A 20,820-nucleotide genomic window follows, 5' to 3' on the forward strand; every position below is an offset into this window, starting at 1 on the left:
CCCCTTGGATGGTGCCGTCGGAGGACTCCGAGGGATGCCTCGCGAGTTTTTTCAGCGACCCCCGGTCGCTCTTTCACGCTAGGTTGCTCGCTGATGTTCACATGTTTTGCCCGGATGGGATAGAGCTGTGAGTTTTTGTGTACATTTTGTATCTTTTACATTCTTGTACACGTACACGACTACACGTGCACGTACGTACACGTACACGTACAGTACACGTACAGTACACATAAATCAAAGCTACACACACGAACGCAACGTACCTTCACGTACTGTACACGTACGTGTAGTGTAGTGTACTGTACATGTACTATGCGCGTTGTACTGTACACGTAGTGTACTGTACGTGTACTGTACGTGTACTTCCGTCCGGTTCGTGACGTCAGAAGCCAGTGATCCACCGTGCACAAAACGAGCGCGCAGGAAAGACCGCGCGGCGAGCACCTGATAGCACGTGACTGCAACCGGTGTCGATCGAAGCTCACCAACCTACTAAACACAGACGGATCGCACCGACCGCGTCGACCGACCGTGAGGCGTGCAAGAAAGTTCACTCGCGCGGCCTAGCGTGTGTGAACACCCGCGATGCACAACTCCGCGTTCGCGCGATGGGTCGCCTCCCCAACGGGCCCGAAGACGACGCACTTCTGGGGCCCGGTCGCAAACTGGGGTTTTGTCCTCGCGGGTTTAAATGACACGACGAAGTCACCCGAGCTCGTGTCCGCGCCCATGACTGGCGCGCTCGTCGTGTACAGCGGTCTATTCATGCGATTCGCGTGGCGCGTGCAGCCTCGGAACGCGATCTTGTTCGCGTGCCACGCATGCAACGCGAGCGTGCAGGTCCGCGTCGCGATCGCCGCTCGCTTTTATCTCATCTCGCGCATGATATCGCCCCCCGCAACTCGCCTGACTTCCGTCCCATTGGCGCTCTCGTATGTCTCGCGACAGGGCTACAACTTACAACGTTGGGCACGCTGGTCCTCCTCACGTACGGAAGTACTTCCGGAAGTACCTTCGACGGTTGGAAGGGGTACACGTACACGTACGTGTACACGTACAGCATGAATCTTTACGTGCACAGAAGTATGAATATTGATGTACAACTACGTGTACAGTACATGTACGGAGTACAACTATCACCCTGTATCATATTTCCGGAAATATTCTACAAGATAGATAATTAATACGAAAGTACTTTCGTACTTTCGTACGAAAGTACGTGTACTACGTGTACTACACGTAACGTTGTACCTTACGTACAAAGTACTATGATACGTGTACTAAGTGTACTACGTGTACTTCACGTAACGTTGTACTCTCTGATACGTGTACTAAGTAAGTGTACTACGTGTACTACTACGTGTACTAACGTGTACAAGCTTGTACGAAGGTAGCTACGAGTAGTCTACGTAGATACTTCGGATAAGAACGCGTAAACGCGCTCCGCACAGTTTGGGGCCCTACTTTGGTCGAAGAAAAGAAACTTGTCCTTTAACACAAGTGGACACATCGACCACGGCTTCGAGCATGCCCGCGCTTTTGACGCAGACGACCTCCCTGGGTGGAGTCGGTATCTCTGGTCGCCGTTTTCGAAAGGGAAACACGATCGTTCGTAATGATCGGAACACATCCTGGAAGACGTTGAAGGTGAGATCCTCAGCTTCGGCAGATCCTCTTCTTCTCCGGGTTGCACGAGGGGAACAGTGCGAACGCCCGCCAGTGTGGCTTATGCGACAGGCCGGCCGTTACATGGCAGAGTTCCGCGAATATTCCGACAAATATGGTTTTCGACACCGGTCGGAGACTGCGGATATTGCCATAGAGCTTTCACTCCAGCCTTGGCGAGCTTTTAAACCAGATGGAGTCATAATGTTCAGTGATATTCTCACCCCACTTCCTGCTCTAGGTGTCGAGTTTGATGTTGTCAAGGTAAAACGGAGACCTTTCCTTATTTTTCTTCCTTCAATACTTTTTTTTTCATTCTTCTTTTCTCATATCTCAACTTTTGAGAATATTCTACGACAAGGGCAAAGGTCCACTTATCTCTAGTCCAGTTCGTTCGTTACATGATGTAAAGTCTCTTCGCACTCTGGATGACCCCGATGGTTCCCTTCCATTCATACGCGAAATTTTATCAAGCCTTCGATCAGAGATCGCAGGTGAAACCACCCTCCTCGGCTTTATTGGCACTCCTTGGACACTTGCAGCTTACTCTGTCGAGGGTCGCTCTGACCGTCATCTTATAAATACTAAGCAGATGATGACCCAAGACCCAAGCCTACTGCACATGTACCTTGCTCATCTCGCAGATGCTTTAGCTGTGTACGCATGTCATCAAATAGATTGTGGTGCACAGGTTGTGCAGTTATTCGATAGCTGGGCTCACCATCTTTCTCCACTACAGTTCGCAGAATTTTCTATGCCATATTCGGAGCGTGTCATCGCAAAAGTGAAGGCAAAATATCCCGACACCCCTCTTATTTATCACGCAAACGGTGGAGCCGGTAAACTTGAACTTATGAAAGGAAGTTCAGCTGATGTCTTAGGTTTGGACTGGAATACAAGTATGAAAGATGCGCGAAGAATTCTTGGGTCACACCGCGTCATCCAAGGCAATATCGATCCGATGTACCTTTTTGCAAGTGAGGAACGGATTCGTGAAGAAGTGTCTAACAATGTTGCTGATGCCGGTAAAGGTAACCACATCCTGAATGTAGGACATGGTGTCATACAGGGCACGCCTGAACAAAGTGTGGCGGTTTTTTGTGATGCTGCGAGGGGTTCAACTTATGCGAATTAGTTACAAAGGGCCTCGACACTGCCTCGTCGAAGAGTAATATCGTTATCAGTTTAAAGAGTACATCAGAAGTGATGTACGCATAGACTGCGAGGATAAAATATGGCCCACAGCTTCATAATCAAGTAACATGTGACTAACGTTCATTCCTTAACTTCATGGATCGGCCCTGGCAGGCATGGTACACACACTAGTCGACCTCGAACCTGACCAAGAAAAGTGCAAGTTGACTCCAAACTATCTATACATGTAAACTGCTCACTGTGAGCATATGAGGAACCATGTAGTACGTCGAATTCTGCGTCTGTAAATCTGACCTCAACAGTGCCGTCATTTTGTAAAGTTAGCTCTCCAACCTGTCTATCAGCTTCAGATGAAAGCTTATGGCTCGTCGGTTCAAACAACTGGTCCTGAATAGAGCTATCAGTGACCAAGTTCGCGTCAGCCTTACCCTGGGAAATAACAGCTTCACCTGGGCTTCTCATCGTAAGGAACTCAACGGAGTGGTCCAAATCATGTGGGAGCTGCAAGACGAGATACCGGCCATTACCTGTACCCATGAGAGCATCTCTCACTGACTTGCACTCCACAGCGTCAGAAGATTTTTCCGTCAATTCAAGTGTTTTTTTCAAAAGCTCAGGGTGCTCCGGAGAGCCTAAATCTATATTACGTTGAAAAGTCGTCGAGCTCTCGGCGCGTGACGCATTAATAGAGCGTGTTGCAGCTAACCCATGTGGTTCGCTCGAAAAGAAAGAGGCACTTCCACGGTCGGGGAATTTCTGATCTCTGGATGCCGTGAACTGGTCGACGCCCTCTGACTCTGCGTGTCCAATGGTCATTTTTTTGCTTTACCAGTAAAGTAGCGTTTGTCAAGGAGGCAATGTTTGAGCTCGCAATTCAAAATCCCTGCATCGGGTTATTTAAATAGGAGCTTGTGTTGCTTGCTACGAAGGTAGAACAGAAGGTTTCGGAACTGTTCGCCAATTGAAAACATTCATATTTATGAGTACACGTAGCCCTATCATTCTACTATCTTATACACGTACTGTAGGCTTATGTTGTACAGTTCTTCGTAGGCAGGGCTGCACGACTTCTACACGTGTGCAGGGCTGTACTGTAGGCCCATCACGTACGTGTCCAGTGTCGACTCAACTACGGTATGATATAAATACAATAAACAACAATCCTTCGTACGAAAGTACTTTCGAAAGTATCATACTTATGTGCGTGTTTATTTAAAAAAGCATGTTGTATTCTTTCCGTACTCGTACGTGTACGGAAGCACCGGAAGTACAGTACGTGTACATACCTGTATGTACTTCCGATCCTTGTGTGCGTGTGTACTGTAGCTGTGTACGTGTACTGTACGGATGGAAGTTAAAAGATATCTATTTCCGGAAATAGATACAGTACGTGTATGTACACGTGTACGATACACGTACGAAAGTACTTTGGAAAGTACTTTCGTACGAAAGTACTTTCGTACTCCGGAAATAGATACGAAGGTACTTCCGTACTTCCGTGCGAAGTAAGCAAGGTCTACAGCTCTACACTATGTACGAATGAAGGTATGATACTAGAAGTACAGTATCTGCGTAGAATGAAGGTATTATACACGTGTAGCTCTATCTAGCTAGCTACTGTAGTCTACGTGCGTAGGGCCATTGTATTTCCGTAGGAAGGTACGAAAGTACTTTCGTACCTTCGTACTGGAGGAGTACTGGAGGAACCTTGTCACAGAGTCGTTCGAGGCAAGCCGCACCACAGACGCACTTCGTGCAGGATCGCAGATTGCCGACGTTAACCGCGCATTCTGTCCTAATGAAAAATGCTTCATTATTTCGGTACAGCGGAAAAATGTTTTGTGCCGTTCGCTTGCGAGCAGGCGCAGGGGACGCGTCGGTCAAAAGAAAACCCCGACTAAAGCCTTGGAAAGCCACTGTCGGTCCGGGAACAGTCTTTGAGGTGAGCCACGGATGGCGACGGGTCGTCCTGGCTGCGGGTCCTAACGAGAGAGATTCGTTCGAGGCGATAGTTCTCTCGGAAGAGAAGAGATCAACCGAAATGTCAGCGAAAACAGAACCCGGCGCGGCTGCGGGCGAGCCGCTGGCCGATATTGATGACAAAGAGCAATACGTTTTCGATGAGGATGGGGTGGACAAACGTGCGGATGAAATCAATGGGAACGATGAGGTCCCATCCAGAGAACCCGTCTCCGAGCCTTTCCCACTTACCCCGCTGTCAAGGCCGAAGACATTCGTTTTGCCTTCGCAGTCACTGCAGCATCAGCAAGTAGGGTCCTTGCTTTTCAGAGCTAGTAGCAGCAATTATTACACTTCTATAGGCATATTTGCCATTGCCCTGGCGGCCATCACATGCGTGTTCTTGAGAAAGAAGAGGAGCTCAGTGACATCTACACCTGACACATTCGAACGGAGCCCCACGCCCGGATTTGATGACTTAAACGTCGCCTCAACAGGACGTGCCGTACCGACAGGTGATAATTTCTTTTCTGCTGAAATGCCGATGTTTGCTGAGCCAACTAATGGTTTCCCTGCACTTGCTAAGCCAAGACAAATCTCTGGTGAGTTTAAACGCGTACTTCGCGATATGATGGGAGATTTGAGGCGGTATTCCACTGTCGACCTTCATGGGCGTAATCTGGGAAACGAAGGAGCTGCGTATGTCAGTGAAGCTCTTGCTTTTAATGACAATGCTACATGCGTTGATTTTAGTGCAAACGGGATCGGTGACGTTGGCGTTGTTGCTATTTGTGAAGCACTCAAAAGTAACCACGCCCTTGAAATGCTGTCATTAGCAAGCAACAATCTTGGTGACAGCGCAACCATACAGCTAGCAGAATATCTCAAAATCGACAAAACTATCACCACCCTCAACCTTAATAGCAGCGGCATCGGGGATAAAGGAGCCGCTGCACTTGCTGACATGCTCAAAGTAAATACTACATTATCTGCACTTGAGCTCAATAACAACTCTATAGATTACGAGGGCACGTGCTCGCTGGCAGAGGCGCTTGTAGAGAACTCAACTCTTGAAACGTTAAGCCTGAGTGGCAACTATGTTGGCAGAATGGGTGCTAGTGCCCTAGCAAACGGGCTAAAGATGAACTCTGGGATCAAAGGTTTGTTTCTGAATGGGAATGATATCGGTAACCTAGGAATCCAGCCGCTGTGTCGGGCGTTGAGCGAACGTGACGCCAAGTTAACCGATCTCGACGTGGGCAATAATGGAATAGGTTTCGAGGCTGGAAAGTTCTTTGCTGACTACATCAAACAAGACAGCGATCTTACACACTTAAATTTATACATGAACGAGTTGTGTGATCTCGGAGCTACAGAAATTGCAAATGCACTATCGGATAACTGCGCCATAGAAGTGCTAGACATCGGCGGTAACAATATCCTTGACGCAGGAGCTATGGCACTAGCTGAGGCATTGAAGGTAAACAAAACCTTGAGGACACTGGAGCTTGGATACAATCCTATCGGCGCTAGAGGAGCTCAGGCTATGGCCGAATCAGTAAAGTTTCACAGTAAAGTCACCACCCTGCGAATGGGCTGGTGCAAAATCACAAAAGATGGGGCATGGTACCTCGCAGATGCCATCAAATATAACGAGCATATCTGCACGCTGGACCTGCGGGGTAATGAACTGGGTGACGAAGGCTGTACCGCACTTGCGCAAAGTCTCCAGGTCGTGAATGAGAATCTTATTTCCCTGGATCTGGGTTACAATGAGATAAAAGACAACGGTGCATTCGCACTGGCCCAAGCGATAAAAAGTAACGCAAACGGTGCCCTTCAGAGCATCAGTGTAAATAACAACTATATCACGAAGTTTGGAGAGGTAGCCTTGACTGAGGCAGTCGAGTTGGTTCAAGAAATGAATGACAGCCGTGAGCTCTACATTCAGTTCTGATATACCCAGTGAATCCTCCGTTTCTTTTCCCGAAGCCAGGATTGTAAAGCCAAGTAAAATATTTAGTGTATTGAATTTACAGTATCTTTCACACCTGTGTATTGATTCAAGAATATCTATCTATGAAAGAGTTCTCTGAGCGCCAAAGCTCGTCGGAACCTGGATTCTTTATTTATGCAAGCCTGTTTGATCAGCTGGGCACGGTGCGAGCTTCTTCAGCACTGCCAAGTATCCCATTTTTTTCTTTTACAGCATCGATGCTATGCCCTCGTGTGGCATTTTGTACAACCTGCCTTAACATGAAGTTCTCTCTCTCGAGAGTATTGATCTTTGACTCCAGTTCAGCAAATTTACCGTCCAAATCACGCCTTTCAGTTTCAAGTGAAGACATATACGCTTTCTTACGCTCTCTAGCTTGCTGGGCGGAAACGCGGTTCCTAAGGAGACGTTTTAGTCGTTTGCGCTCTTTTTCATCCTCAACCTGTATTTTTTTTGGCGTTTTTTCGGCCTTCACTTGTTTTTCTTTGTATGGCGAATGTATATCTTCTGCCAAGTCAGCAACTTCCTCGAAGCCTGGTGGACCCAAAAGATTATCAGTAGATAACAACAAGAACTTATGAAAACAAAATATTGGAGGATGACTGTTCAGGGCATATCAGGAACAAGTTTGGTTCTGGGGAGTCACAAACCTTCCTGTGTTTCACCGTCGTGCAGAGTGCTTTCATGTTTAACTTTCTTACGGCACTCAATGCTCCTTTTTACAGATGTTCGAGGTGTTGAATGGGCGTGTCGCTTCTGCTGTTGGGCAGCTTTCGCAGCCTGACGGGCGCTAGCCCGCTGCAGCCGTCCAGCTGCAGCCTGTGCAGCTGTTGGCTTGTCATTATCCAAAACACTGTTTGAAGACATTTGGTGCTCGGTCGCAAGCTTTCGAACAGATGCCTGCGACATCGCCAGAGATAGGACATCGCCCGCCTCCACTGTCGCGCAGTGATATAACGTGGTCAGGTTTGTCAAATTTTGAAGGCGCAAGTTGGCCTTCGGCATCATTCTAGATTTTGCCTTCTCGTGAAGACACAGAATGTGGAGAAGTCACAGAATGTGGAGAAGTAGTTGTGCGCACCTCGTTGTGTCGAAGACGACTGTCTGTAGCGGTTGCATACTTTGTCACGATTGTCGTCTTCGAGTCTAGTGCCGTGTCCGCCAGTCAGGAGTTGTGAATCAGACACGACACGTGAAGAAGCAAGTAGCCGACTATCCATTTCTGGGACCTTCGCGAAGTCGTCGACCTGCATTAATCGAGTGGACGAGTTGTCCTCAGAAGGAGCGCTGGGAAGGACTTGTTAGACGTCACAGAGAAAGTCGAGACCTGTGGAAAGGTTGCGCCGAAAAAATTCGCCGGCGTGCACGAAAAGTGCCAAAATCGTTTCTGTTGGAGTTGCGTCGCACAACTGTAAGTTGCGGAACGAGCTACCTTCGAAGGTACTAGTTGTAGATAGCAATGCTTGAAACTCTCTAGTCAATGTATGACGTGGAGGCTCCGTGACCACCGAAAAAATCGAAGGTACAACTACACGTACTGTACACGTACGGAAGTACGGAAGTACTTTCAAAAGTACAAAAAAGTACACCGTTATTGTACTTTCGAAAGTACTTTCGTACTTTCGAAAGTAATTTCGTACGAAAGTACGTTGTACACGTACGTACTGTATAAAGTTGTTACCTTCGAAGGTATTATTTTCGAAAGTATCTACGGTAGGGCTACTGTACAGTACAACGTACATCGAAAGTATCTACAATGTATTTTCGAAAGTACGAAAGTACTTTCGTACGTTGTACTTTCGTACAACTTACGAACGAAAATACTTTTTTTTCGGTACAACGTACTACGTTGTATTCCGTCTAGATACTTTCGTACGAAAGTACGAAAGTACTTCCGTACTGTACAAGTTGTACACGTAGGCCCTATGGATATCAGAAATAATAGCCCCCGTGCCGCCCGATTTGCAGATTTATCGGTCTACGGGCAATTAGTCAGAGACGGCCTATGTACATTTACCGACGACTAACTGTGCATACAAAGATCATATTTCAATTTGGGCCTGTCTCTACAGGTTACAGAACTCACGTCGCCTTCATGCGATGCATTCTAATAACTAACGTTTATTCCGGTACATAATATCTTCGTACGTTCGTTGTACGGGTACATGACTGCATGTGATGAAAGTTTTACAAAAAGTCTATGCTTTTCGGCAGAAAGTAGCCGTAGGCTCGGTGTGCCGACATCATAGGGATTTCAAAAGCCAGATGTACAGTTGTATGTAGCTATGGAATATGTACAGTTGTACACGTACAACGTTGTACACGTACAGTACAACTACACATAAAACTTTATTTTTAATAAAACATGAACAATGAATACTTGTATGTACCACCATACATGATACTGTACGTGTACACGTGTAGTACGAAGGTACTTTCGTACTACTGTAGACAGTATGTAGACTACAACGTAGAAAAAGTTGCTCGGACTAATAAGGGCATACAGTACACGTACGTGTAGTTGATAGTTTACAACTTACGAAAGTACCTCCGAATCTAAAAATTGGGCATCGGAACCAATCAAATCCATCGATTCTTCTGCTATGGATAGTACGTCATTTCCCGCACACACGTTTCCCGGCTCGGAGAGTGATTTCCTCGAACGCGATGGCTGCCCTCGCCTCATTTTCCCCGATTATGGCCCGTGCATCTGCTTTTAGCGGCAGAAAGTTGTCGGGCGCTGCTACGAACGGCACCGCGTACACCTCAATGCGCGCCACTTGGAGCCCTGGATCCAGCCCCCCGTCGCACCTTGACGGCTCACTCCCTTGGTGCGCTACACCAGCGTTGCGTTGAGAAGCTCTCCTGCCGTCTCGCACATCCCGTTTGCATAATCCACATCGCTTGCAACTCAATTTTACTCAGATTTCACCCGTAATATATCCCTTTGAAATGCAGTGACTATGGATTCGACCCCTTAGGCCTCGGCAAGGATCCAACCAACCTTGCACGCTTCCGGGAGGCTGAAGTGATGCACTGCCGTTGGGCGATGCTTGGCGTAGCTGGCGCCGCAGGTGCTGAAATCATTACTGGCGTGACATGGACAGAGGCCCCTGTGGCCCCCTCTCAGACATACTTAGGCAGTGAGGTCCCATTTCCTCTGCCTGCCATCGCTGCTATTGAAGTCTTCGTTATGGCTTATGTTGAGACGAAGCGTGCAGCAGAGAAGGACCCTTTGAAGCGTATATATCCTGGCGGCAGCTTTGATCCCGCTGGCTTCTCCAAAGGTAACGACTTCGAAACGCTGAAGAAGAAAGAAATTGCGAATGGGCGAGTTGCTATGCTTGCTTTTGCGGGAATCATTGGAGAGGCACAGGCGAACAACCTCGAGGGCCCTGTTCACGCACTAGCCCGGCACATTGCGGACCCGTGGCACACGACCGCCGCATCCAACGCGCTTGCTGTTCCATATCTGTAAGCATTATATACCTTTCCAGGGTCTGATAACCAAATAATCGGTTCTGAATGAATTGAAGCGAGTGGTTGTGTTGAGGAGAACAGTAGGTTTGACACGAAGTGATCAGGCCGACACGTCAAGTACAAATTAGTATTCTGAACTTGTTTCTGCAGATGTGTTTTTTTTTGCTTTTACTTCTCCTTCGCAACTGTCATTCGTCTCGAAATATGTATATTCACATGATTTGGAGAAACACTTTTGAAAGATGCTACATATGTGCACAGACCCAAAACAACTACCTTCGAACCTTCGATTCTTTATCATCTGCCTATCTCTAAAGCTTATTAACTTGTACGGAAGTACACGTGTACACTACTAGTTGTACCTTCGTACTTTCGTACAACGTTTATGTAGACTACCCCACTCGCGGCAGAGACTATCTATCTTCATAGACTAGCTAGCTAGCTACCTGTAGCTAGCTAAGTTACCTTTATTTGTACATGTACTATCATAGCATTGCCTGTTTTAAAAGGTACGAAAGTACGAAAGTACCTTCGAAGGTACGAAGGTACTTTCGTACCTTCGTAGTCCTCAACAGTACGCGTACTGTACGTGTACAACTACACTACTGTACATAAATTCGAAAAAAGCGTTGCCTAAAAAAAGCGTTACTCGTGACGAAAAAAACACGTACAAAAGTGTACGCGCGAAACACTGCTCCTCCGCGCGCGATGCACGTCTGCCCGCAAAACTTTGCACGATGACAGTACTAAGGCATGCGCACAGCCCTATGGTGGTTTTTTTTCGAATTTCGCGCGCGTCGCGAAGAAAGCGCAGATCTTGCCCGAAATCGCGATTCGCGAAGATCGCGTACCCCACTCGCGGCAGAGAGCATGAACGCGAAATCCCCCACCATAGGAAGTTCAACCTTGATGCCTGGAACGAGATGGTGCAAATAAAAATCGTCGCGATCTCATTTGAGGAAGGAGTAGTGTTTCGCGTCGAGGGAACAGCTCTTTAAGAAATGGCTTCGTCGTGCCACAACGACTGGACGGGCTGTAATATTATGATATTGAAAAATCTGCCACTATCGCCCGCGCCACTTCCATCTCGTCTTTCGAAAGCATGTCATGGTTCAGACAAACTGGGCATACCCACGTGACATTCTTGAAAAACTCAGTCGTCCGCTCCCTTTCCTCGGGATAAAAAAAGTGAATGTGTTCGTCGCCGCGCGCGAATTCGGTCAACATCTCGCACTATTCGCGTCTGCGCGCGAAACTCAAAAAAAAAAAGACCCGACGTACGATTGTGCGCATGCTTTAGTACTGGCATCGTGCATAGTTTCGCGCGCAGACGCGCATCGCGCGCGGAGGAGATAGGTTTCGCGCGCGGGTGTTGGCGCGTACACTTTTGTATGTGTAATTGGTCACGAGTATGTTTTTTAGGTGGTTTATCTATGGAGATAAATAAATACTTTCGTACCTTCGTATGATACGAGTACGTGTACATGTACACGTACTCGTACAGTACTACTCTCGTACTGAAATACGAGTATGTACGTATTATACCTCGAGTAACGTTGCACAGTACGTGTACGTGTACATCCTGTACAACGTACACCTAATACTCGTAAATATCATACAGTTGCACTTCCGGAATACTTCCAGAAATAGATAATAAGTTGAGTGCACTATCATACAATTGATACAACAAAAATACAGTATTTCCGTACTTTCGTAAACGTATCATACGTGTACGTGTACTGTATTCTATCTATTTCCGTACGAAAGTACGAAAGTACTTTCGTAAGTACTTCCGTACACGTGTATTTCCGTACGAAAGTACGAAAGTACTTTCGTACGGAAGGTACTTCCGTACACGTGTACTTCCGTACTTTCGTAAGGTACGAAAGTACTTCAGTACATTTGTTATTACGGAAGTAATACGTTGCTTCGATGGTACTTCCAGAAATAGATACGGAAGTAATACGTTGCTTCGATGGTACTTCCAGAAATAGATACGGAAGTAATACGTTGCTTCGATGGTACTTCCAGAAATAGATACGGAAGTAATACGTTGCTTCGATGGTACTTCCAGAAATAGATACGGAAGTACTTTCGTAGCTGTCAGCTATTGTAGATAGCATTTGGCTACAACGCGGTTTACACAATTGCACATGTACACGACTGCTACACGTGCAAGACTCGTGCAAATACTGTACTGTAGTATTGTACTGTACAGTACACATATGGTGGAATAGTTGTTCAACATTGATATTGTTCAATGGATAGAATAATCCCTAATAAACGAGTAATAAACGTACACGTACAGTACGTGTACAGTACAGATAAACAGCGTACAGCGGCGTGTACGTGACAGTACGTGTACTGTATTGGCAACTTTCAAAAGTTTCAGACGGCACTTTTGGATAGGGCTGAGGTGTCGTAGCGCACTAGCAGACGTAACCATTCCTCGGGCAAAAGTGACGCGGCATTAGGGACCGGTGCATCAGGGACTGAAGGTAAATCCCGCGGGCACTCACCAACATTAATCGAGAAACAGTCGTCCGGTGAGCGGTGCCCGAAAGCGTTATTCTTTTGCTCGCCGGGTTTTTTCCTGCTGACGGGGTTTTGGCTTGCGCTGTAGAGATTCATTCATCCACGTTGACTCTAGTCGGGTCGATGATGAGTTGTCTGTACCGGTCGCGATTTCGGACACGTTAGCTCTTTGCCTCGTGTTCTGTCGCGCTGACTTTGTTCATTCGATACTTGTCGCGGGAATCCCAGCAAAAGAGAGGTCGGTAAACCGGCAAAATGCACGCGCTGAGCGCTGCCGCCAACTGGTGGCCCGTGCATAAAGCGCACGCTTCGACGTCATCGAGTAACCGTCGCCATATCGCGCAGCTTTTACGATGTAAGTTACATCACTCCGCAGAGATTCTCAGCTTCGTCACCGGGACACGTCTCGGGAAAACTCTGATAGATAAAACCCCAACTTTTCACGTTAGCTTCTATCTCCATCTTCCCTTCTTAGATAAGAGATCTGTCTTTAGTTTTACCATTTATCGACCAGCTGTATTTTTAAGTCTTCGTTTTTATTTCACTTTCTCTTAACGTTAACATCCTTCTCTGCAACATATCCTTTGCAGTGAACAAACACGGAAATTATTTCAACCTTAGGCCACAAGGAAATAGTGCTCGAGTTCCAGCTCCAGCCATCACATTCAAGCCATGCCGCATTGAACTGCAGCATGACACATCTCCTGGTGACGTCTGTACGTGCGCATCTGTTTCCGCACCTGCGGACACAAGTGCTGACACTACCACAACAGAGGCTCTTGCCAGGTATGTTGCTGCCCACGGTGGCAAACGTGTTATCCGGAAGGTGCTCATAGCGAATAATGGAATGGCCGCGACAAAGTCGATCATATCCATGCGTCGATGGGCGTATACTGAACTTGGAGACGAAAACGCCATCGAATTCATCGCGATGGCAACTCCCGAGGACTTAAATGCCAACGCCGAATTCATCCGGTTTGCCGATGACTTCGTGGAGGTCCCGGGAGGTTCAAACAAAAATAACTATGCGAACGTCAACCTAATTGTGGACATTGCTGAGCGTGAAGGAGTTGATGCAGTATGGCCAGGATGGGGACATGCATCAGAGAATCCAAAACTTCCAACTTCGCTTAAGGAGCGTGGGATACAGTTTATTGGCCCGACAGCACCCGTGATGTCAGTGCTTGGCGATAAAATCGCTGCAAACATCCTTGCACAGACTGCAAAGGTTCCATCCATCCCGTGGTCTGGAGAAGGTCTAGAGGCGGAGCTCACCGAGGAAGGCACGATTCCTGATGATATTTTCAACAAAGCAATGGTTACAACGGTCGAAGAATCTCTCGTGGCAGCGAATCGCATTGGGTATCCAGTCATGTTGAAGGCTTCTGAAGGTGGTGGCGGTAAAGGCATCCGCATGAGTGCTAATGACGAGGAATTAAGGGTCAACTTTGAAATGGTCAAGGCAGAGGTTCCCGGGTCGCCGATGTTTATGATGCAGCTCTGCTCCCAAGCTAGGCATCTTGAAGTTCAAATTGTTGGCGACGAATACGGAAATGCGGTTGCCTTAAGTGGCAGAGACTGCTCTACACAGCGCCGCTTCCAGAAAATATTTGAGGAAGCGCCGCCAACGATCGCAGACCCTACAATATTTCGCGAAATGGAAAAGGCTGCTCAGCGTCTAACTCGAAATATTGGATATGTCGGCGCTGGGACAGTTGAATACCTGTACAATGCCACGACAAAGAAGTACTATTTCCTTGAACTCAACCCACGTCTCCAAGTCGAGCATCCTGTCACAGAGGGAATCACAGGAGTAAATCTACCGGCAACGCAACTGCAAGTGGCCATGGGTATTCCGCTTAGCCGCATACCTGATATCAGGAGGTTTTATGGCCGCGATCCGGAGACGGACACGAACATAGACTTCATGGAAGAAGACTATGTCCTTCCCGAGCGCCACGTCATCGCGGCCCGAATAACGGCAGAGAACCCAGATGAGGGTTTCAAGCCTACCTCAGGCGGTGAGTGAGTCTTACCATCCTTGCTCTATTGTTACTTTTGCTCACCAAGTGTACCGGTCACTAAGTGTACTCTTATTCGTTTTCTCACTGCAGGCATTGAAAGAGTGTCATTTCAGTCAACACCTACTGTCTGGGGTTACTTTTCTGTTGGCGCCAACGGTGGCGTGCATGAGTTCGCAGATTCCCAGTTTGGTCACATCTTTGCCACCGGCTCGACTCGCGAGGAATCACGCAAGTCGCTCGTGTTGGCTCTTAAGGGAATGGTGGTGCGAGGTGAGATTAGAACTGCCGTCGAGTATCTTGTTCAACTCTTGGAGACGGATGACTTCAAAAATAATAATATCGACACAAGTTGGCTCGATGGTATTATCAAGGCAAAGTCAATTGCAATGAAAGAGGATCCACACACCATCGTAGCGTCTGCTGCCCTATATCGTGCTTTCCGAATCGTACAAGCAGAAGAATCTGCCTTCAAGGAATTTTGGCAGAAGGGGCAGACAGCCACTCAAGGAATCGAACGTCTCACAGAGTTCCCAATGGATATAACGTATCAAGACGTGAAATATTCCTTCACGATTCACCGTCGTGGTCCGGACTCACTTGTTCTATCTCTTAAAGGAGAAGATCTCATCAACGCAAGAATTCGTGAGCGTTCTGATGGAGTACTCCTTGGAATATGGGGGGGGCAGACGCACGAGATCGATGGTCTCGAGGAACCGCTCGGTCTGCGAATGGTGCTCGATGGTCAAACCTGGCTGCTTCCCAACCAGTTTGACCCGTCTGAGCTGCGGACGGATGTCACAGGTAAACTCATTCGCTTCCTTCAGGATGATGGCGGCGAGGTGATTGCGGGCAAGCCTTATGCAGAGGTCGAAGCAATGAAGATGGTAATGCCCCTCATCGCAACTGAAAGCGGCACGATATCACATGCCAAATCTGGAGGTGCCGTCATCGAGGCTGGTGATCTACTCGGTAGCCTCACTCTCAAGGACCCAAACAAAGTGAAGAAGATTTCTCCGTTTGGTGGGGAATTTCGCTGCTCATCTATAGAGGGCCAAGAAGCACCCCCATCTGCTTCTGAGGCACTTGAGGAAGCTATCTCCTCTACTAACCTACTTCTCGATGGATACGTTCTTCCTGTAGAAGAGACAGTGAATAACCTTCTCGAAACGCTTTGTGATCCTGCACTCCCAGAGGCTGATGGTGGACGATGGCAGCGGGCATGTTCTATCCTCAATTGTATTGTCGATCGTTACCTCTCCGTCGAGAGTCTGTTCGCTGGAAAGAAGGGAGACTCCGTGATGCGCGAACAAACGCAGAAGAACAGTGGTGACATGGACGCACTCTTAAGGATGGTCGTTGCTCATGCACGCATCAAACAGAGTACACAAATGGTAATCAGTCTGCTCAAGCAAGCTCCGACACTTCCGCAGCGGGTCATGGGTGGACCCATCGGATGGGCAGATGACCATTCACCCATATCTGACGATTTCCGTGCTTCCATTGAACGACTGTCAAACCTGAGAGGTGCTGACTACGGTGAACTTGCGCTGACTGCATCCAACATTTTACTTGAAAAACGTCTCCCCTCCATAGATAAACGCCTCGATGAGCTCCGCAGCATCCTCTTGGGAGGTATGGGCTTGAAGCGTCCGTGGGGGACTTCAGAGGCGGGCGATCTGAAAAGCTTGATCGAATCCCCCACCCTTGCTGTGGATCTTTTACCATCTCTTTTCGTAGATTCTGATGCAGACGTTGCCGATGCAGCGCTTGAAGTCTACACGAAGCGTGTTTATCGTGCCCACAACGTCATCTCATCGGAAATTGTGCGTGAAAATGACCTTGACTCAATGAACTTCAAGTTTCAGTTCAACACTTATCCAGAGGAGTCACCGCTGCGTTTCGGCGTCATGGTGGTGACCACGACACTTGAACAAGCTAAGGCCCAGATGCCAGCTATACTTGATCGTCTCGCCCATCATATCGACGATGCCGCAAAAGATACGCCGTTTCATGTTTTACACATTGCTTTGAGCTGCCAGACTGAAGAAACAACTCTGGCAGACCGATGTGCAGCCGTTTTGAGCGAACACCGCGGCCGCATGGCGGAACTTGGCGTCAAGTTTGTAAACGTTATTAGCTACGTCCCCCCCAACCTCCCTCACTATTATACTTTCACTGCTGCCAATGGTTACCAGGAAGATCCTCTTTATCGTGGTGAGCGGCCCACTGTTGCACACTTGCTTGAGCTAGCTCGACTTGAGAACTACAACCTGACACGCTTGCCAACTGTTAACCGAGATCTGCACGTTTACGTTGGAGAGTCCAAGCAAGGCTTCGGCAAGCGAGGTCTTCAGAAGCACATACTACTTCGGCGCATAAGTCACTCTCGTGATGCGGCTGAAGGAGGTATTGAACGAGTTCTCGGTAAGGCTGTCGAAGCCCTTGATCTCGCACGACTTGATCCGCGCACGAAAGGTGCCAGCTCTGGTCGGATATACATCAACTTTTTACCAGCCCAGACCAACAGTCCATTTGACACCATCGTTACTTCCCTGAAGACGAAAGTATTGGAGTTCATCAGCCGCAAATCTACCGAGCTCCTCGCCCAGCAGGTTGATGAAATAGAAATTCGATTTCGTATCGCTGAGAGCCCAGGTTCTTCCGTGCAGGTCCCTGTCCGAATTATGGCAACATCCATGTCCGGACAATGGCTCAAGGTTGACGTGTACCGTGAATACCTTGATCCGCAAACGGGGAAAGCAACGCAATTTTGCATGCTAGGGAAAGATGGTGTCGAAGAGGCATGTTTTATGGAACCTTATCCGATGCCAGGTACCCTGCAGCAAAAGCGCTCTATTGCCCGGGCCATTGGAACGACCTACATATATGACTTCTTGGGTTTGATAGAGAAGGCAATGGTGCTTGAGTGGCGCCAGTTCATTGCAGATAACGGCGAGGGTACTGTTCCTGTAGATATGTTCCGTGCGGAGGAGCTTATCCTGAACGCAGATGATAGATCTCTTTCGAAAGCAGAGACGAGCAGAATTGCCGGTTCCAACGACATTGGTATGGTGGCGTGGCAGTGCTTCATGAAAACACCCGAGTACCCCGAAGGGCGCGAAATTGTTCTCGTAGGAAATGACTGTACATTTATGTCTGGCTCATTCGGTGTTAAGGAGGATGATTTTTACTATGCGGTGTCACAATATGCTCGCAGAAAAGGTGTCCCACGTGTATACATTGCATCGAACTCTGGGGCTCGCATCGGCTTAGTCGAGGAGCTCAAGCCATACTTCAAGGTGCGTTGCAAAAGTTTCTGCTGTGTTTTGGATTTGTCTCGAATCTTCTCTTGAAAAATATATACTCAATTTATCTGTTTCTGCCTCTGATTTTCCCGCTAGGTTGCATGGAACGACGTGTCAAATCCTTCACTAGGATTCAGGTATCTTTACCTGTCTCCCGATGACTATGCTGCCTTCCCGGAAGGCACCGTAAACGCAACAGAGGTTGTTGATGATGGCGAGAAGAGAATGCAACTAGACGATATCATTGGACAGATTCATGGCATTGGTGTTGAAAACCTCCGGGGCTCTGGCATGATTGCCGGAGAGCAGTCAGCAGCATATTCTGATGCGTTCACTCTTTCGTACATAACTGGTCGTTCAGTTGGCATCGGGGCCTACTTGTGCCGCCTCGGTCAGCGTAACATTCAGATGACAAATGGTCCTCTCATTCTCACAGGATATCTAGCACTGAACAAATTGCTTGGACGTGAGGTGTACACCTCGCAGGATCAACTAGGTGGTCCACAAGTGATGATGCCGAACGGGGTGAGCCATATGCAAGTTGAGGATGACCAGGAGGGTGTGAAGGCCATCCTTCGCTGGTTGTCATATGTTCCTTCAAACTGTTTTACTCGAGCTCCAGCACTTCCTTCAGCAGATCCCACCTCTCGCAAAATTGCATTCAAGCCGACGAAGACACCATATGATCCCCGCCACATGATTTCTGGAACGGAAAGCTCGGATGGGTCTTGGATTGGCGGTTTCTTTGACCGAGGTTCGTGGACTGAGACCCTCGCAGACTGGGGAAAATCTGTAGTCTGTGGCCGTGCCCGCCTAGGTGGTATACCTATGGGTGTTATAGCAGTTGAAACACGCCTCATGGAGCAGCGCATACCTGCGGATCCAGCGAATCCAGACTCTCGTGAATCTGTTCTTGCTCAGGCTGGCCAGGTGTGGTTCCCAGACTCAGCTCACAAGACTGCAACTGCGATTCGTGACTTTAACAATGCCGAGAATCTTCCTTTGATTATTTTTGCGAACTGGCGAGGCTTTTCCGGTGGCACTCGTGACATGTACGGAGAAATACTCAAGTTTGGTGCCATGATCGTCGATGAGTTACGGGTTTACCGCCACCCTGTTTTTGTGTACATCCCACCAAATGGTGAGCTTCGTGGTGGCGCTTGGGTTGTTGTTGATCCCACTATAAACGAAGCTCAGATGGAGATGTATGCAGATGAGGAGAGTCGTGGAGGCATACTTGAGCCACCTGGCATCTGTGAAGTCAAATTTCGTGACAAAGACCAGAAAGCAGTTATGCACCGCCTTGACCCAGTGTTGCTAGAGCTGGACCAGGACCCCGAGGAAAATCAGGTGGAAATTTCTTCTCGGGAAGCACAACTTCTGCCTATGTACACACAGGTGGCACATGAGTTCGCTGACTTGCACGACCGAAGTGGGCGAATGCTTGCAAAGGGTGTAATCCGAGACGTTGTGAAGTGGGAAGATGCCCGTGCTTATTTTCATGCCCGACTACAGCGCAGACTCGCCATGGATGACTTAGCAATGGAAGCGGGCACTGATCGGACAGTTGTAGAAGAACACTTGGAGAAACTCGCCGTCGAAGCTAACATAAATTGGAGCTCCGATGCTGCTGTCACAGGCTGGCTTCAAACAGAAGCAGACCATATCAGGAACATCATATCTTCACTAGGACGAGACGCTGCTGTTGAAGATGCAGTAGAAAGCCTCTCAAGTCTTGATGAAGAGGCCCTGAAGATGGTACTACAGATGTTGAAGGCACAAGGAAAGCAGTGAGCGGCTAGACTCTGAAAAGCTGAATGCCAAGAAAGACAACACTCATACAGCACCTCAGCGTGTGGAGCAAGCTGCTATTGAAAGTACCTTCGAAGCAGTACTTCCGGAAGTACAGAAGTACTTTGCAGCTCCCTGTGTTGTGTATTTCACCAGGCGATTCAACTTGAAGAACTGAGGAAAACTGGTACGGAAGTAGACAACAAGAAGTAGAAATACAGTGTATATATATATTCCAACGATTTCTCATGGAACTAAAGGATTTAGTCTCAAGATGTTATCCAGGCATTTCCAAAGTATGTTTCCGTGACTGGCTAATCCTATGAAACGACAAAATACGGTGGACATTTTCGTTCCAACGGTTATACAGTATTTTTATTTATTATTTTCTTTGTTAGGGCCTGAAGGTACAACTGACGTTAATTGTACTTGCAGATAAAAGTACCTCGTACTTTGCGTTCGCGAAAGTACTTCCGGAAGTACGTAGCTACGTACTGTACACGTAAGTTGTACAACTTACCTTCGAACGATTATTATTAATTGACCATTATTTATTTGTATTCTTCCGGAAGTACGTTGTAGGGCAATACCTTCGGAGGATACACAAAAGCACCCCTGATAAATCCTTCGAAGGTACTTCCGTATATTCGTTCTATCTTGCACAGTACACGTACACGTACGTGTATGTCCTTCATAGTATATATCATAATGCCCTAAACCCAGCCATAATTATATACCTTCATATATATATAGTACGTACATATACAAGTACGAAAAAAGTACGAGGGTATCAGCGTACCTTCGTACGAAGATAGCATTAAATAAAATAGTACGAAAGTACTTTGTACAGTGTGAAGACAGTGACGAGTGAGCAAACAATAATAAGCCACCTTTGAAGTGGCGTCCTTCT

At 47.6% G+C, this 20,820-nt stretch overlaps 6 protein-coding genes across 6 annotated transcripts; 4 read left to right on the forward strand and 2 right to left on the reverse strand.

The window, feature by feature from the left end:
• Window positions 1–585: 585 nt before the first annotated feature.
• On the forward strand, window positions 586–975 carry MICPUCDRAFT_9314 (uncharacterized protein; the record flags this gene model as incomplete). Its single annotated transcript, XM_003056077.1, has 2 exons — window positions 586–840; window positions 949–975. Coding segments are annotated over 2 exons (282 nt in total), but the record flags the coding sequence as incomplete, so codon positions are not given.
• Window positions 976–1,473: 498 nt separating this feature from the next.
• On the forward strand, window positions 1,474–3,087 carry HEME3 (uroporphyrinogen decarboxylase chloroplast precursor). Its single transcript, XM_003056078.1, has 2 exons — window positions 1,474–1,929; window positions 2,027–3,087. The coding sequence occupies exons 1-2, from the start codon at window positions 1,528–1,530 to the stop codon at window positions 2,798–2,800; spliced, it is 1,176 nt and encodes a 391-aa protein (XP_003056124.1). The 5' UTR covers window positions 1,474–1,527; the 3' UTR covers window positions 2,801–3,087.
• On the reverse strand, window positions 2,893–3,712 carry MICPUCDRAFT_64866 (uncharacterized protein). The gene has a single exon (XM_003056460.1). The coding sequence runs from the start codon at window positions 3,634–3,636 to the stop codon at window positions 2,941–2,943; it is 696 nt and encodes a 231-aa protein (XP_003056506.1). The 5' UTR covers window positions 3,637–3,712; the 3' UTR covers window positions 2,893–2,940.
• An 836-nt stretch (window positions 3,713–4,548) lies between these two features.
• On the forward strand, window positions 4,549–7,058 carry MICPUCDRAFT_70233 (leucine rich repeat-containing protein). The gene has a single exon (XM_003056079.1). It carries the CDS (start codon window positions 4,619–4,621, stop codon window positions 6,734–6,736), a length of 2,118 nt encoding a protein of 705 aa, XP_003056125.1. The 5' UTR covers window positions 4,549–4,618; the 3' UTR covers window positions 6,737–7,058.
• Window positions 6,478–8,176, reverse strand: MICPUCDRAFT_70234 (bZIP transcription factor). The gene is made up of 3 exons (XM_003056461.1): window positions 7,857–8,176; window positions 7,426–7,713; window positions 6,478–7,309 (listed from the first exon to the last, which is right to left on the reverse strand). The coding sequence occupies exons 1-3, from the start codon at window positions 8,026–8,028 to the stop codon at window positions 6,927–6,929; spliced, it is 843 nt and encodes a 280-aa protein (XP_003056507.1). The 5' UTR covers window positions 8,029–8,176; the 3' UTR covers window positions 6,478–6,926.
• A 4,490-nt stretch (window positions 8,177–12,666) lies between these two features.
• MICPUCDRAFT_31755 (acetyl-coa carboxylase) lies at window positions 12,667–20,787 on the forward strand. The gene is made up of 8 exons (XM_003056080.1): window positions 12,667–12,801; window positions 13,019–13,145; window positions 13,381–14,811; window positions 14,905–18,113; window positions 18,216–20,097; window positions 20,196–20,271; window positions 20,346–20,412; window positions 20,483–20,787. The coding sequence occupies exons 2-5, from the start codon at window positions 13,046–13,048 to the stop codon at window positions 19,911–19,913; spliced, it is 6,438 nt and encodes a 2,145-aa protein (XP_003056126.1). The 5' UTR covers window positions 12,667–12,801; window positions 13,019–13,045; the 3' UTR covers window positions 19,914–20,097; window positions 20,196–20,271; window positions 20,346–20,412; window positions 20,483–20,787.
• Window positions 20,788–20,820: the final 33 nt, after the last annotated feature.

The sequence above is a fragment of the Micromonas pusilla genome (genome assembly GCF_000151265.4).
Source record: "Micromonas pusilla CCMP1545 genomic scaffold MICPUCscaffold_2, whole genome shotgun sequence".
Lineage (NCBI taxonomy): Eukaryota > Viridiplantae > Chlorophyta > Mamiellophyceae > Mamiellales > Mamiellaceae > Micromonas > Micromonas pusilla.